At 48.7% G+C, this 17,473-nt stretch overlaps 1 protein-coding gene across 3 annotated transcripts in view; it reads left to right on the top strand.

Annotated features, from left to right (window-relative positions):
• Positions 1-436: 436 nt before the first annotated feature.
• pnpt1 (polyribonucleotide nucleotidyltransferase 1) overlaps positions 437-17,473 on the top strand; it is a 79,498-nt gene continuing 62,461 nt past the window's right edge. Inside the window, exon 1 of one of the 3 annotated variants that reach the window (XM_085981403.1) lies at positions 437-680. In XM_085981403.1, coding sequence (XP_085837529.1) covers positions 490-680 — 191 coding nt within the window. In that variant the 5' untranslated portion in view covers positions 437-489. The remainder of the gene's footprint in view (positions 681-17,473) is intronic. The other 2 variants (XM_085981404.1, XM_085981405.1) reach the window with 2 other exon arrangements.

The following is a 17,473-nucleotide window of genomic DNA, read 5'->3' as shown; positions in this document are numbered from 1 at the left end:
TTCTCTCTCCACAGGTGCTGCCTGACCTGCTGAGTATTTCCAGCATTTTCTGTTTTTATTCCCTTCATCCCCTTTTCCTTCCAATCAAATCTTGAATGTTGACAGTTTCTGCCTGAACCACGAACACAGAAAGTGAATCCTACAACTCTGTACAAACAGTGGCAGCCCTGTATCTCTCCCACCAATATAATGGGGACCGAATATACTCAACATCACCAAGACCCCGCTGTACTAAATTTATAACTGAAAGTTGCATTTTGTAAAGTATTTCAGAATTGTGTTTTAGTCTCGGGAAAAATATAAAGGAAACAAAGCAAAAATATTAAAAGACAAAGAAAAGAGAAAGGGAAAAAGATAGAAAAATAAAAAAAGAAATGATGAGGTGAAAGATTAAGAATCGAGACAGCAAGCAGCGGTATTACTGGTCAATCTGATTCTCTCAGGGCTGAAGGAACCAATGGTCGGCGAGTTTACAGGGTGGTGCGTGTCATGGCGGCGCCCTGCCGCAGTGTTGGGGCCATGAAGAAGTTGGTGTTGCGGGGATTGTGCGGCTCGTTACGATGGAGAGTGCCCGCGCTCGGGAGCCCGGGCACGGGGCGGCAGCCGGTGAGGAGAGCTCACCAACATTTGTGGACTAGCAACGCGCCCCGGGGGCAAGTCTCCGTGGATATGGGCAGCAGGTGAGGGAGGGCGGTGTGCCGGGAAAAGCCGAGCACAGGCCCGGTTTAATGGTGATGCTGCCGGTCGTTCGCTGTGATAGAGCGGTCAGTGTGAGGCAGTCCTGTCAGGGCAGCATTTTTAGTGACCTTCTTACAAAGGGGCGAGGCGGCCAGTGCATGGGGCAGGTGAGGTGGTTTTAGGAACAGAGCAGGCTGGTGGGGCAAAGGAATGAACAGTAACGGGGGGAGGAAGCTCGTGGTAACATGGCTGCAGGGATCATTGCAGTTTAGGTTGGGTAATTCCATGACTGGATGTGAGAGTCTTGCTTTGGAGAAAAGAGAGAAGGCGTTTGGCTTGGGAAGTATGTGGGACTTTGCGAGAGGAACCTTGGGCAGTGGAATTGTGAGATAATTGGAGATTATGGAGGATGGAAGAGAGGATGCCGATAGGGAGAGCATTAGGGATATCTATTTTAATTGAAATGTGGATTTGTAGGAACGGAGGTTCCTAGCGAAAAGACTGAGTTCGACTCCGGCAATTAAAACAAAGAACTTTAATGAAACAAACTGGTTTAAACTGGAAACTGCTGGAATACATCGATAGTAGGTCTGATCTCTCTGAAGGCTCCACGAGGACTGCTGGGCTGGTCCGATGGCTGAGGTCATGACATCATCACGTTCTTCCCGCCATTGGGGGATCACGTGACTAACGGCATGACATCATCACGTTAAAACCGCGCTGTAAAGGTAACCAGACATAGTACAGTTAAACAGTGTAATTAAAGGTACAGACACAGGCTGTAACTACATTGCTGCTAAAGGAATTATGTACAACTGCTCCTGAGTTCTTTGGTGGCTCCGCCACATGCGCCCCCCACCCCAGAATTGTCTTTAACAGAAAAAGTGAGACGAGACGGCGGTCTGACCAGTCTGTTCGATCGACTTCGATAGCCTGGCAGAGGAAGTTGATGACCGGTGGTCGAGCTAGCTGGCGACTGTGGCTGATCTGGTGAGGCGGGTGTAGTTGAACCGACGGGCGGCAGCGGTCGAACCGGCACGGCAGTTGCGGGCGGGCAGCCACGTTTTGGTGGCTGAGCGATGATGACTGGGCTGTCTCAGTCCAAATGAGCCGGCTTCAAGCGGTCCACTGAGATGTGATCCGGTTTACCTCCAACGTCGACAGCAAAAGACTTGTCTCCTGGTTTGATGACTCGGAAGGGACCAGTGTAAGGAGGCTTGAGCGGGTCCCGGTGAGCATCATGACGGATGAAGACGTACTCGGCGCTCTTCAGCTCAACCGGTACGTGGGAGTTCTGTAGGCTGTGGTTGGAAGTAGGCACCGGGACGAAACACTTGGCTGCCTCCTGGTGGCTGACGAGCTGCTGAGAGGCAGACCATGGCTCCGTGGGAGAAGGGAGAAAATCACCAGGAACTCTTGAGTGGCTGGCCGTAAACCAACTCTGCTGAAGAAGATTGGAGGTCGTCCTTGGGCGCCGTGCGAAGACCTAACTGGACCCAAGGGAGTCTGTGTACCCATCCTGCGCCTTGAAGACTGGCCCGTAAGGCGGCTTTGAGCGACCTGTGGAATCGCTCTCACAGGCCGTTCGCCTCTGGATGATAGGCGGTGGTGCGATGAAGTTTGGCACCGAGCCCCTGAGCTACAGCATTCCAAAGCTCCGAGGTAAACTGTGGCCCGCATTCGGAGGAGATGTCTGCCAGTACGCCGAACCGAGCGACCCAGCAGGAGATGAAGGCTCTAGCGACGTCCGCCGAGTTAGTGGAAACCAAAGAAATTGCCTCTGGCCACCTGGTGGTGCGGTCCACCACGGTGAGGAGATGAGTAAAACCACGGGAAGGTGGCAGTGGCCCCACGAGGTCCACATGCACGTGGTCGAAACGACGCTCCGGAACAACGAACGGAGCTACTGGTGCCTTGACATGTCGCTGGACTTTGGCCTTCTGGCAGACCACGCAGGTGTTGGCCCAGTCCCGGACATCCAGGTGCATACCTTTCCAGACGAACTTCGTTGACATAAGATGCTGTGAAGCCCGCATACCCGGGTGCGACAATCTGTGTATTGCGTCGAAAACCGTCCGGCACCACGCGGCCGGCACAATGGGTCGAGGAACGCCCATGGAGACGTCGCAAAGGAGCGTGGTGCCCGTGGCCCGAGCTGACGTCGGCCGGTTGGAAACTCGACTGGACGGTTCTGTATGCTTGAACCTCTGGGTCCAAAATCTGATCCTCAGCCATGCGAGCGTAATCAATGCAGAGATGGACCATCGCGCGGGAGAGACATTCTGCCACCAGGTTGTCTTTACCAGACACATGTTGAATGTCCGCGGTGAATGCCGAAATGTACATCCAGTGATGTTGCTGACGAGCCGCCCACGGTGCTGTGGTCTTTGACATGGCGAAGGTAAGCGGCTTGTGGTCGACAAAAGCCGTGAAGGGACGTCCTCCTAACAAAAACCTGAAATGGTGGATGGCCAGAAAAAGTGCCAGGAGCTCCCGATCAAAGGTGCTGTATTTTTTTTCGTTTTTTCTCAGCTGACGGCTGAAAAACGCCAGTGGTTGCCACGTGCCATTGACCCATTGCTCTTGTACTGCACCGATGGCGTAGTCGGACGCGTCCGTAGTAAGGGCGATGGTGGCGCCTGGAAGAGGGTGCGCCAACATGGTTGCATCAGCCAAGGCACTCTTGGTGTTCCCAAAAGCCTGGTCCATTTCGATTGTCCATCCGATTGTGTCTTTGCCAGATTTGCCCTTGAGGGCCTCGTACAAAGGTTGCATCAGCAGAGCCGCCTTGGGGACGAAACGGTGGTAGAAATTTACCATTCCCAGGAACTCTTGGAGGGCCCTGACGGTCTGCGGGCGCGGGAAAGACGTGACGGCTTCCACCTTCGTTGTTGGGGGACGGCGCCATCCGAGGTGATGCGGTATCCCAGAAAATCGATGATTTGCAGGCCAAACTGGCACTTGGCCGGGTTGATGATTAAGCCATGCTGGCTAAGGCGTGTGAAAAGAGTACGAAGATGCCCGATGTGCTCTTCCTCGCTAGCACTGGCGATGAGGATGTCGTCGAGATAGACGAAAATGAAAGGCAGATCACGGAGCACAGAGTCCATGAGCCGTTGGAAAGCCTGTGCTGCGTTCTTTAAACCGAACGGCATTCGCAGGAACTCAAAAAGCCCGAACGGTGTGATAACGGCGGTTTTTTGGAACGTCCTGCGGATGAACAGGAACCTGGTGATACCCGCGGACGAGGTCGACCTTAGAAAAAATGGACTTCCCCCCCAAATGGGCTGAAAAATCTTGGATATGTGGGAGCGGGTACTGATTGGGGGTAGTAGCGTCGTTCAGACGTCGGTAGTTGCCGCATGGTCGCCAGCCGCCACCATGTTTCGGAACGATGTGGAGTGGCGAAGACCAGGGACTATTTGATCGTCGAATAATACCCAGCCGCTCCATTATGTCAAACTCTGCCTTCGCAGCCGCGAGCTTGCCGGGTTCCAGCCTTCGGGTCCGTGCATAAACCGGGGAGCCCGTCGTGGTGATATGGTGCTCCACACCATGCTTCGCGACCGACTAAGAGAAAGTGGGCCTGGTCAGCTCCGGGAACTCCCTGAGGAGATGAGTGAATTTATCTGATGATGGGTACGCGCAGGCGACGGACCACGAAACGGCGGTGCTGCGGTGGCAGGGGATCGAATGGAACGTGGCTGCGTTGATTAAACGGCAGTGCCGGACATCGACGAGGAACCCGTTCGCGCACAGAAAATCCGCCCCCAGGATGGCCTGCAAGACCTTGGCCGTGATGAATTCCCAACAGAAGCGCTGACCGCCGAAGCTCAGTTGGACCCGCCGCTTCCCGAAGGTACGAATGGCCGCGTCATTAGCTGCCTCGAGGGGAAGGCCGTGGGCCCCGGTTTGGAGATCAAGTCTCGACGCGGGCAGGATACTGCATTGCGAGCCGGTGTCGGAGAAAACAGCGACCCAATAGGGAGTCTGTGATGTAAAGAAGCTTCCCTGAAGATCCAACGAACATCGCGGCCGCGGTGCGCCCTTTAGACCCGGTCCTCCTTCGTGAAAAACGCTGCGGGAGCTTTTTTTTTTGGGCGACAAACTGCAGGGAGGACGGCAGCGTCTGGCTTTCGCGCCAAAACGGGCGTGGTAGCAGCACCAGCCCACCGCCTGAGGAGCTGGAGTCGCATCTGTGGGGGCTGGGTGCCTTGTGGCCGCGCAGCATTGTTGGGTTACCGTGAATATTTTATCAGCTTCTGCCGCGAGTTCAGCGCAGCCTGTGATCGCAGAGCTGGCTAAGGCGGTTTGCACCAGTTCTGGAAGCTGACAGAGGAACAATTCTCTAAAAAGGAAACATTCCGGTTCGGCACCCAAGAGCATAAGCTCAGACGGTTTGGAGTCCCTGAGGCCGGGCATAGCGAGAAGTCTGCGAGCCCGCTCCGACTTCGAGAGGCCAAAGACCTGGAGCAACTGCGCCATTAAAGTATCGTACTTGCCGTCATCCGGTGGGCTACCGAGGAGTCTGACGATCCACGAGACTGCGGCGCTGTCGAGGGCGGAGACCACGTAGTAATACCGGGTCGAATCCGCGACGATGTTCCGAATTGCAAATTGAGCTTCAGCCTGAATAAACCAGGCGGCTGGTTGTTGCTCCCAGAATTGTGGCAGTTTCGGGGTCACGGCGTTCGTATCCATGACAAAATCTTCTACGAAAATCGTTCGTAGAATTCGGGGTCACCAATGTAGGAACGGAGGTTCCTAGCGAAAAGACTGAGTTCGACTCCGGCAATTAAAACAAAGAACTTTAATGAAACAAACTGATTTAAACTGGAAACTGCTGGAATACATCGATAGTAGGTCTGATCTCTCTGAAGGCTCCACGAGGACTGCTGGGCTGGTCCGATGGCTGAGGTCATCACGTTCTTCCCGCCATTGGGGGATCACGTGACTAACGGCATGACGTCATCACGTTAAAACCGCGCTGTAAAGGTAACCAGACATAGTACAGGTGACTATCACTTATCCGAAAACCTTGGGACCAGCTGTGTTTCGGAATTCGGAATTTTTCGGATTTCAGAAGGTATATTTATTATGAGACTGGGAAACTCTGAACATTAAATTAATTTGGTAATTAGTATTTGTATTTAATATAAATTATAAAAGTTCAGGCTACCTCTTGCGACTGTTCCGTGTCTCATTCCCCTTCCTGCTTCTCTGTGCTGCCGCTCCCAGTCTGTTTACAGCTCCCCCTGCTCCGTATCTGAATTCCTTGACTTAGCGGGGGTCTGGGGCTCGACTGCCGCCGCCAGTTGTGGGAAAGCCGGATATCGGCTGACTCCTACACTAAGCTGGCCCGCAAATCAGGTCAGAAAAGAGGCAGCGTGCAGGAATTCTTGTTCTGGGCCCCGGAGGACTACTCCTGCTACTCTAGGGCCCACAAAATAAAAACGTTAAATTTGCTGAGCCAGTTTTTGAACAGCCTCTAGCATGCTCTTTAATGACCGCTGGTTAGACCGCTTAATGTCTGACGCCTCACACCTGCGTGGGTCAAGCATCGGCCGCGTCTGGTCATGTTTGGCGCCACTCGGGTCATGTCGTGCGCACGACTTACGCTCCACAAAAAAACTTTCGGTTTTCAGAGGTTTTCGGTTTTCAGAAGTGCGGATAAAGGAACCTGTACAGTTAAACAGTGTAATTAAAGGTACAGACACAGGCTGTAACTACATTGCTGTTAAAGGAATTATGTACAACTGCTCGGAGTCCTTTGGTGGCTCCGCCACAGATTAGGATTTATGCAGTGAAGGGGGAGAAGCAGCTAAGCAATGTCTCAGTTGGTAGAACTCTTGCCTCTGAGTCAGAAGGTTGTGGGTTCACTTAAGCATAAAAATCTAGGCTGACAGTCCAATGGAGTACTGCACTGACTGAGATGCCGTCTTTCAGATGAGACGTTAAACCGAGGCCCCGTCTGCGCTCTCGGGTGGATGTATAAGATCCCATGGCACTATTTTGAAGAAGAGTAGGGGAGTTATCCCTGGTGCCCTGGCCAATATTTATCCCTCAACCATTATAACAAAAACAGATGATCTGGTCATTATCACATTGCTGTTTGTGGGACCTTGCTGTGTGCAAATTGGCTGCCACGTTTCCCACATTACAACAGTGACTCCATTTCAAAAAAGTCCTTCATTGGCTGTAAAGCGCTTTGAGAAGTCTGGTGGTCGTGAAAGGCGCTATATAAATGCAAGTCTTTCCTTTTCTTTCTATGTACAGTAGTTTTAAAATCTACTTTTAGGAGATTTAACTTTATTTCCTTCCTCACCCAGGCGCAGCTAGATCTGGTCTTCACACTTAGGGATTCTTTTAATTGACGTCCGCTGTGGGGCTACCAGCAAATGGCTCCATTTGAAATCCTGTCTGATTGATTAAATCTGCCAGCCACAAATCAGTAGCAGAGATGGGAATACCAACCATGGCTTTAATATATTACTGAAACAAAAAGTTTCAGCATAAAAATCATAAAAGTAGCATTAAATGCTCCAGTTGTAGTTTTGTCACAATTTCTGACGTGTGTACAGGGTATAATTTCAAAGTTTGCAGATGATGCAAAACTTGGAAATGTAGTAAACAATGGAGGATAGTAACAAACTTCAGGAGGACACAAATGTGCAGACACATAGCAGATGAAATTTAATGTAGAGAAGTGTGAAGTGATATATTTTAGCAGAAAGAATGAGGAGAGGCAATATAAATGAAATGGTACAATTTTAAGGGGGATGCAGGAACCGAGAGACCTGGGGATGTATGTACACAAATCTTTGAAGGTGGCAGGTCAAGTTGAGAACGCTGTTAAAAAAGCATATGAGATCTTTGGCCTTAAAAGCAAGAAAGTTATGCTAAACCTTTATAAAACACTAGTTAGGCCTCAGCTGAAGTATCGTGTTCCATTCTGGGCACCACACATTAGGAAGGATGTCAAGGCCTTAGAGAGGGTGCAGAAGAGATTTACTAGACTGGTACTAGGGATGAGGGACATCAGTTATATGGCAATATTGGAGAAGCTAGGATTGTTTTCTTTAGAGCAGAGAAAGTTAAGAGGAAATTTGATAGAGGTGTTCAAAATCACAAAGGGTTTTGATGGAGTGAATAAGGCGAAACTGTTTCTAGTGACACAAGGGTCGGTAACCAGAGGACACGGATTTAAGGTATTGGCCAAAGAGCCAGAGACGACTGGCGGAAACATTTTTTTATGTGGCGAGTTGTTGTGATCTGGAATGCACTGCCCGAAAGGGTGGTGGAAGTAGATTCAATGGTAATGTTAGGATGCATTGGATAGATATTCTGCAATAAGGCCTCCCTGATGGCTCAGTGCAACACCAGTGTTGAATTTACACACTGAGCCATCAGGGTGGCCTTATTTCACTAAGCCATACAGACCTGGAAGATCCCAGGTTCAGTACCTGGCTTACATAGGATTACATAGGATATACGGCACAGAAACAGGTCATTCAGCCCAACCAGTCTATGCCAGCGTTTATGGTCCACATGAGCCTCCTCCTGTCTTTCCTCCTCTAAATCTATCAGCATAACCCTCATATGCTTGTCTAGCCTCCCCTTAAATGCATCGATACTATTCGCTTCAACCACTCTCTGTGGTAGTGAGTTCCACATTCTCACCACTCTGGGTAAAGAAGTTTCTTCTGAATTCCTTATTGGATTTCTTGGTGACTATCTTATATTGATGGCCTCTAGTTATGCTCTTCCCCACAAGTGGAAACACTCTCTCTGTATCCACTCTATCAACACCTTTCATAATTTTAAAGACCTCTACTCAGCCTTTTTTCAAGAGGAAAGAGATCCAGCCTGTTCATCCTTTCCTGATATGTATACCCTCGCATTTCTGGTATCATCCTTGTAAATCTTCTCTGCACCCTCTCCAGTGCCTCTATTATTTTTATAATATAGCGACCAGAACTGTATGCAGTACTCCAAGTATTCTCTAACCAAGAAATAACAACAGAAAATGCTGGAAAAACTCAGCAGGCCAGGCAACATCCGTGGAGAGAAACTAGAGCCAATGTTTGGGGTCAAAACTCTTTATCAAGACTAAAGAGGCACAGAGAATGAAATAGATTAAGAGGCCGGGCTGGGAGAGAACAAAAGAGAAGAGGAGACATTAAGAGGTATTCAAAACGAGACGCGATGGTGATAGGACTAGTGGAGACAAAAGACAGCTCAGATTAGGTGTGAAATGCGCTGGCAGAATGGGAGACAGCTGCCATGTGGGAGAGAGGAAAAAAAAGGGGGGGGGAGGGAAAAACCAAAACAAAGGTGTGGATAAAAAATATAAGTAAAAATGTAATAGGGGCCGAGGTTATGATCTGAAATTGTTGAACATAGGGAGAAGGCAGGGACAGGGTACTGAATTTGGATGATCAGCCATGATCTCATTGAATGGTGGAGCAGGCTCGAATGGCCTACTCCTGCTCCTATCTTCTATGTTTCTAACTCGATATTGAGTCCGGAAGGCTGTAAAGTGCCTAATCGGAAGATGAGGCGCTGTTCCTCGAGTTTACGTTGAGCTTCCGTGGAACAATGCAAGAGGCCAAGGACGGTGAGGTCCGAGTGGGAATGGAGCGGTGAATTAAAATGACAGGCGACCGGAAGCTCGGGGTCACCCTTAGGACTGAACGGAGGTGTTCCGCAAAGCGGTCACCCAATCTGCGTTTGGTCTCCCCAATGTAGAGGAGACCGCATCGTGAGCAGCGAATACAGTATACTAGATTGCAAGAAGTACAAGTAAATCGCTGTTTCACCTGGAAGGGGTGTTTGGGGCCCTGGTCAGTGGGAAGGGGGGAGGTATAAGGGCAGGTGTTACATTTCCTGCGCTTGCACGGGAAGGTGCCAGGGGAAGGGGTGCTGGGGGTGATAGAGGAGTGGACTAGGGTGTCTCGGAGGGAGCGGTCCCTACGGAATGCTGAAAGGGGAGGGGAAGATGCATTTGGTGGTGGGATCACTTTGGAGGTGGCGGAAATGGCAGAGGATGATCCGTTGAATGTGGAGGCTGGTGGGGTGAAAGGTGAGGACAAGGGGAACCCTGACATTGTCATTAAACCTGCTGACAAGGGTGGTGCTGTTGTTGTTTGGCGAACTGACCTCTACCTAGCGGAAGCTGAACGCCAACTCTCCGACACCACCTCCTACCTCCACCTGGACCATGACCCCACTACCGAACATCAAACCACCGTTTCCAAGACTGTCACTGACCTCATCTCCTCTGGAGATCTTCCCCCCGCGGCCACCAACCTCATAGTTCCCCAACCCCGCACAGCCCGCTTCTACCTCCTTCCCAAGACCCACAAACCCATCGTTTCAGCCTGTTCTTGCCCCACGGAACTTATCTCTTCCTATCTCGACTGTATCTTTTCTCCCCTTGTCCAGTCTCTTCCCACCAACATCCGCGACTCTTCGGACGCCCTCCGCCACTTTAACAGTTTACAGTTTCCAGTTTCCTGGCCCCAACCGCTTCCTTTTCACCATGGACGTACAATCCCTGTACACCTCCATCCTCCACCAGGATGGCCTGAGGGCACTCCGCTTCTTCCTTGAACAGAGGCCCGACCAGTCCCCATCCACCACTACCCTCCTCCGCCTGGCTGAACTTGTTCTCACATTGAACAACTTCTCCTTTAACTCCACTCATTTCCTCCAAATCAAAGCTGTTGCTATGGGTACCCGCATGGGTCCTAGCTATGCTTGCCTTTTCGTGGGATATGTGGAGCACTCTTTGTTCCAGTCCTACTCGGGTCCCCTCCCTCACCTCTTTTTCCGATACATTGATGACTGTATCGGTGCCGTTTCCTGCTCTCGCCCTGAACTAGACAATTTCATTCACTTTGCCTCCAATTTCCACCCTTCCCTCACCTTCACATGGTCCATCTCTGACTCTTCCCTTCCCTTCCTCGACTTCTCCGTCACCATCTCTGGGGATAGGTTATTGACCAACATTCACTACAAGCCCACTGACTCCCACAGCTACCTGGACTACACTTCCTCCCACCCCGCCTCCTGTAAGGACTCTATTCCATTCTCCCAGTTTCTCCGTCTCCGCCCCATCTGCTCTGACGATGCCACCTTCCACACCAGTGCTTCCGACATGTCTTCCTTTTTCCTCAACCGAGGATTCCCCTCTACCGTGGTTGACACGGCCCTCGACCGTGTCCGTTCTATCTCCCGCACTTCTGCCCTCACTCCTGCCCCTCCCTCCCGGAACCACGATAGGGTTCCCCTTGTCCTCGCCTTTCACCCCACCAGCCTCCACATTCAACGGATCATCCTCCGCCACCTCCAAAGTGATCCCATCACCAAACGCATCTTCCCCTCCCCTCCCCTTTCAGCATTCCGTAGGGACTGCTCCCTCCGAGACACCCTAGTCCACGCCTCTATCACCCCCAACACCCCCTTCGCCTGGCACCTTCCCGTGCAAGCGCAGGAGATGTAACACCTGCCCTTATACCTCCCCCTTTCCCACTGTCCAGGGCCCCAAACACCCCTTCCAGGTGAAACAGCGATTTACTTGTACTCCTTGCAATCTAGTATACTGTATTCGCTGCTCACGATGCGGTCTCCTCTACATTGGGGAGACCAAACGCAGATTGGGTGACCGCTTTGCGGAACACCTCCGTTCAGTCCGTAAGGGTGACCCCGAGCTTCCGGTCGCCTGTCATTTTAATTCACCACTCCATTCCCACTCGGACCTCACCGTCCTTGGCCTCTTGCATTGTTCCACGGAAGCTCAACGTAAACTCGAGGAACAGCACCTCATCTTCCGATTAGGCACTTTACAGCCTCAATATCGAGTTCAACAATTTCAGATCATAACCTTGGCCCCTATTACATTTTTACTTATTTTTTATCCACACCCTTGTTTTGGTTCTTCCCTCCCCCCACCCCCCCAACTTTTTTCTCTCTCCCACATGACAGCTGTCCCCCATTCTGCCAGTGCATTTCACACCCTTTCTATCCCTCTAGAAATAAACCCTAGTGCTTGGTTTGCTTTTTTTATGGCCTTGCTAACCTGTGTTGCAGCATTCAGTGATTTGTGTATTTGTATGGTGTGGAGATGCCGGAGTTGGACTGGGGTGGACAAATGTAAGAAACCACACAACACCAGGTTATAGTCCAACAGCTTTATTTGAAATCACAAGCTTTCGGAGCGCTGCTCCTTCTTCAGGTGAAGTGGAGAAATGACATGATTCTCTGACTATATAAGCTGTGTCTTTATGCATTTCTCCACTTCACCTGAAGAAGGAGCAGCGCTCCGAAAGCTTGAGATTTCAAATAAAGCTGTTGGACTATAACCTGGTGTTGTGTGATTTCTTACATGTGTATTTGTACTCCTAGATCCCTTTGTTCCTCTACCCCACCGAGACTCTCACCCTCCAAGTGATAAGTGACCTCCCTATTCTTCCTACCAAAGTGTAATACCTCACATTTATCTGTGTTGAACTTCATTTGCTAATTATATGCCCATTCTGCAAGTTTATTAATGTCCACCTGTAATTTGTTGCTGTCCTCCTCATTGTTGACTATTTTCCACCCCCCCCCCAAAAAAAAATTGGTGTCGTCTGCAAATTTAGAAATTGTGTTTTGATTCCAAAATCTAAATTGTTGATGTAAATTGTGAACAGCAGTGGTCCCAGCACTGATCCTTGTGGAACACCACTACCCACCTTCTGCCACTGTGAATAGCTACCCTTTACTCCGACTCTCTGCTTTCTGTCCTGAAGCCAGCCAGCAATCCATTCTGCTACTTGTCCGCTGACTCCGCATTCTCTGACCTGGTTCATCAGTCTATTATGGGGTACCTTATCGAAGGCCTTTTGAAAATCCAGATAAATTACAGCTACTGCATTACCATTGTCTACTCTCTTTGTTACCTCTTCAAAAAATTCCGTAAGGTTGGTCAAGCAAGACTTTCCCTTTTGAAATCCATACTGACTATTCATTATTTTATTTTTGGTTTCTAGATGTTCTATTTTCTCTCTTAGTAGGGATTCTATTATTTTTCCTACCACTGATGTTAAGATGACTGGTCTATAATTCCCTGAACATGTTCGATCCCCCTTCTTAAATATCAGTATTACATTCGCTATCTGCCAGTCCTCTGGCACTACATCTTTTTCTAATGAATTATTAAATATGCGTAGTAATGCCTCTGCTACCTCATCCCTACATTCTTTTAAAATGCGTGGACCAGGGATTTTATTCTGAGTTTGATTCGTTTATTTAGTATATCCCCTTTTTTATTTTAAATGCACTTATCTCATTACTAATCTCATCATCCAATGTCCTGTCCACCTGTTCTATCTCCCTGGTAAATACTGAAACAAAATAATTATTTAATATTTCTGCCATCTCTCTATCATTACCTGTGGTATTATCGTGTCTATCCCTTATAATGGCCATATTCCCATCCCAACCTTTTTTATTGATGTGCCTATAAAATATTGTACTATTTTGTTTTATGTTCCTTGATAATTTAATTTCCTAGTTCCTCTTTGCCTCCTAATTGTTTTTTTGATTTCTCTCCTAATCTTTTCATGCACTCCCCTGCTGTCTATGTACTTTAATGTATGCCTCTTTCCTTACCCACAGTTGTTCCCTTATGACTTTATTCATCCATGGAGTCTCATTATGGAGTTCCCATTGCTGTTCTACGTCGTTGTTTGCCGATATTGTTGCCCATTTTTTCCCTGAAGTTCTATTCTCAGCCCCTCAAAATCAGCTTTTCTCCAATCTATAAACCTGGTTTTCATCATACTTACTTATGTCCTTCTCAATTATCATCTTAAAGCGTATTATATTATGGTCACTGTTGCCTAGATGGTCTCTTATCTGCTCTGGTTCATTCCCCATTACTAGATCCAATAGCAAATCCTCTCTTGGGCTTTTTACATATTCGGTTAGAAAGGAGTCCTGTACCCATTGTAGGAACTCCATTCCCTTATCCCCTTTACCTACCTCTTCTGTCCAATTAATATCGGGTAGTTGAAATCCCCCATGATGATTATTCTATTTTTAACTCTCTTCCCTAATTTGTCTGCATATTTCTTCCTCCACCTCCCTTCCACTGGTCTGTAGACTATGCCTATTAGTGTGATTAGTCTTTTATATCTATCCATATGGATTCTATTTTTGTCTTGCTGATAGCTGTCACTTTTTTTGACTGCCATTATGTTATCCCTAATAAGTACAGCTACTCCACCTCCCGGGACTTTTCCCCTCCCTATCTTTTCTAAATATGTTACACACTGCCATGTTTAATTCCCAGTCCTGATTTTTCTGTAGCCATGTCTCAGTAATCCCTACTATGTCTGGTTCCTCACAACGCATGATTGCCTCCAGCTCCCCTGTTTTATTACAGACACTGTGTGCATTGCTGTACAGATAGTTTAACTCATTTTTAATAGGCTTTCCTCTCTCCTTTGTTTAACCATCTTTTTAGACACCTGTTCTGTAATTCTATTTATTCCCTTGTCATCAATGTCCTCTTACTTTATTCTTTCCTATGCTCTCTCTTCCTGTTTTCTTTATATTTAGGTTGGTTTCATTTCTTGTAGATCCCTCCCCCATCTTACTAGTTTAAAGCCTTTGCCACCTCCCTATTTACCCTTTCCGCTAGGACACTGGCCCCATTCCTGGTTCAGGTGGAGCCCGTCCCATTGATACAGCTCCTTCCTGTCCCAGAACTGGTGCCAGTGTCCCATGAAAAGGAACCCCTCTTTCCCACACCAAACCTTTAGCCACGTATTCATTCTCCTGATCTGTCTGCTTCTATGCCAATTTGCACATAGCTCGGCCAATAATCTAGATTATTACCCTCGAGGTCCTGCTTTTTAATTTTAGATCCTAACTCCTGATATTCGTTCAGCAGGACCTCCTCCCTGTTCCTACCTATGTCGTTTGTTCCAATATGGACCACGACAACTGGATTTACCCCCTCACTTTCCAAGTTTCTCTCCAGCCGCAGTGAGATATCCCTTACCCTGGCACCAGGTAGGCAACACACCCTTTGGGATTCTCGTTCTTGGCTGCAGAAGACGCTATCTATCCCTCTAATTATAGAGTCCCCTATCACTACTACATTTATATTCTCTTTCCACCCCCACCCCCCCCCCCTTGGATAGCCTTCTGAATCACGGTGCCTTGGTCTGCATTGTGGCTGTCGTCCCTGCAGTCTTTCTCCTTGTCCTCACAGTAGCGAGTACGTCATACCTGTTGGACAGGACCAGTGTCTGCAGGACCTCCGTCTCAACCTCTCCTAAATCCCAGCTACCTGGCTCCCTAACAGTCACACCCTCCCTTTCCTGAACCTGTGCTTTCCTCTGGAGTGTGACTGTATTGTGGATAAAACTATCCAGAAATTCCTCCCCCCTCCCTTATGTGTCGAAATGTCTCCAACTCTCACTCCAGCTCAATGACTCTGACCCGGAGCGATTTGAGATGGAGACATCTACTGCGGACGTGTTCAGTCAGGACAGTCTCGCTGTCCACAAACTCCCACATACTGCAGTCCAGACACACAACCCGCCCTGCCTTATTTTATTCTTTTAATTAGTTAAAGTCTATATTCAACAATTATTTATAGTTCTATTAATTAGTTTAACTAGTTAAGCTATAAATTTAATACAGGATATTATAGTTTCCCGCTCCTAGTTTACACCACTGTCTTAGTTTAGAGGGAAAAAACTTGATACTCACCAACCAATCACCTACCTGCTGTCCTGTGATGTCACACTTTTTTTGGAAATCGTGGAAGGTTCCGCCGCCTCCGATTAGGTCCGTGCTGTTCCTCCGCTCTCCTTTATGTCCCACTGCCGCCTCCGATTAGGTCCGTGCTGTTCCTCCACTCTCTCCTTTATGTCCCACTGCCTCCGATTAGGTCCGTGCTGTTCCTCCACTCTCTCCTTTATGTCCCACTGCCGCCTCCGATTAGGTTCATGCTGTTCCTCCACTCTCTCCTTTATGTCCCACTGCCTCCGATTAGGTCCGTGCTGTTCCTCCACTCTCTCCTTTATGTCCCACTGCCTCCGATTAGGTCCGTGCTGTTCCTCCGCTTTCTCCTTTATGTCCCGCCGCCTCTGATTAGGTTCATGCTGTTCCTCCACTCTCTCCTTTATGTCCCACTGCCTCCGATTAGGTTCATGCTGTTCCTCCACTCTCTCCTTTATGTCCCACTGCCTCCGATTAGGTCCATGCTGTTCCTCCGCTCTCTCCTTTATGTCCCACTGCCTCCGATTAGGTCCGTGCTGTTCCTCCGCTCTCTCCTTTATGTCCCACTGCCTCCGATTAGGTCCGTGCTGTTCCTCCGCTCTCTCCTTTATGTCCCACTGCCTCCGATTAGGTCCGTGCTGTTCCTCCGCTCTCTCCTTTATGTCCCACTGCCTCCGATTAGGTCCGTGCTGTTCCTCCGCTCTCTCCTTTATGTCCCACTGCCGCCTCCGATTAGGTCCGTGCTGTTCCTCCACTCTCTCCTTTATGTCCCGCCGCCTCTGATTAGGTTCATGCTGTTCCTCCACTCTCTCCTTTAGGGCCCGCCGCCTCCGATTAGGTCCGTGCTGTTCCTTTGCTCTCTCCTTTGTGTCCCACTGCCGCCGCCTCTGCCTGTGTTGAGTTAGCTGACCTCAGGCAGGGTAGTGGTAGGAGTGCTGTAACTAGTCTTGTCATCTTACTTTGGGGGGGGCGGGGGAATATGTCAGAATTCCCATTCCTAATCACTATCCAATGACCTAGATTGGTAAGTGCATCTGTACTGACATCAGATAGGTCCCGGTTGGGCTTGGCTGTGATGCTCCCACAATTGGACAACCTGCCAATGTTCCCTGACCAGGCTCACACATCAAGGTTGACCTATTGTGAGGTAACACCAGTCAGTATCCATGAAACTGTTGGTGCTTTTAGATAAGGAGGGGAGAAATTAGAGTAGGAAAAACTGTTCTAGAATGTTGCTTCATTATGTTTGGGGGCAGCTAGGAAATTTTGATGAGCTTAACGGTGGGAGAATAAATTAGAAGGTAGAGTCATTGTCCCAATACTCTGTAATGTAGGACATCACTAGAGGGAGTGCTGAGCAAGAGCCAGTACTATTCCCACCCCACAGAGAGGGATGCAAAGTTGATAAGCGTATCATTTTCTGCCTCGTTTATACAACTCTTAGTGGATAGTTCTAGGGGCTAGGCAGCAGGTCTCTCGCCAGAAGCAAGATTTTTTTTCAAGTAATTCAAAGAAAACCGTTCAAAGGATTTTAGAAATTGACTTTTGTATTTGATTTTGCACCAGTTGAATGGTTTATTTTAAAGTAAACAGTAACTCAAACACCGATTTCTCCCTATACTTGTATTTTGTTTAATGAGAATGAGTGAGGAGTTTCCTTGACATGAGGATTATCCCCATAGAAACATAAAAGATAGGAGTAGGCCATTCGGCCCCTCGAGCCTGCTCCGCCATTCAATGCGATCATGGCTGATCATCCAAATTCAGTACCCTGTCCCTGCTTTCTCCCCATATCCCTTGATCCCTTTAGCCTTAAGAAATATATCCAACTCCTTCTTGAATATATTAAATTAATTGGCCTCTACTGCCTTCTGTGGTAGAGAATTCCACAGGTTCACCACTCTCTGGGTGAAGAAATTCCTCCTCATCTCTGTCCTAAATGGCTTACCCATTATCCTTAGACTGTGACCCCTGGTTCTGGACTCCCTGACCATCGGGAACATTCTTCCTGCATCTA

Source organism: Somniosus microcephalus, chromosome 3, assembly GCF_052327205.1.
Source record: "Somniosus microcephalus isolate GS21.2 chromosome 3, FLI_Smic_1.0, whole genome shotgun sequence".
NCBI lineage: Eukaryota > Metazoa > Chordata > Chondrichthyes > Squaliformes > Somniosidae > Somniosus > Somniosus microcephalus.
The sequence above is the reverse complement of the archived record's forward strand: the minus strand, read 5'-3'. Positions and strand labels throughout refer to the sequence as shown.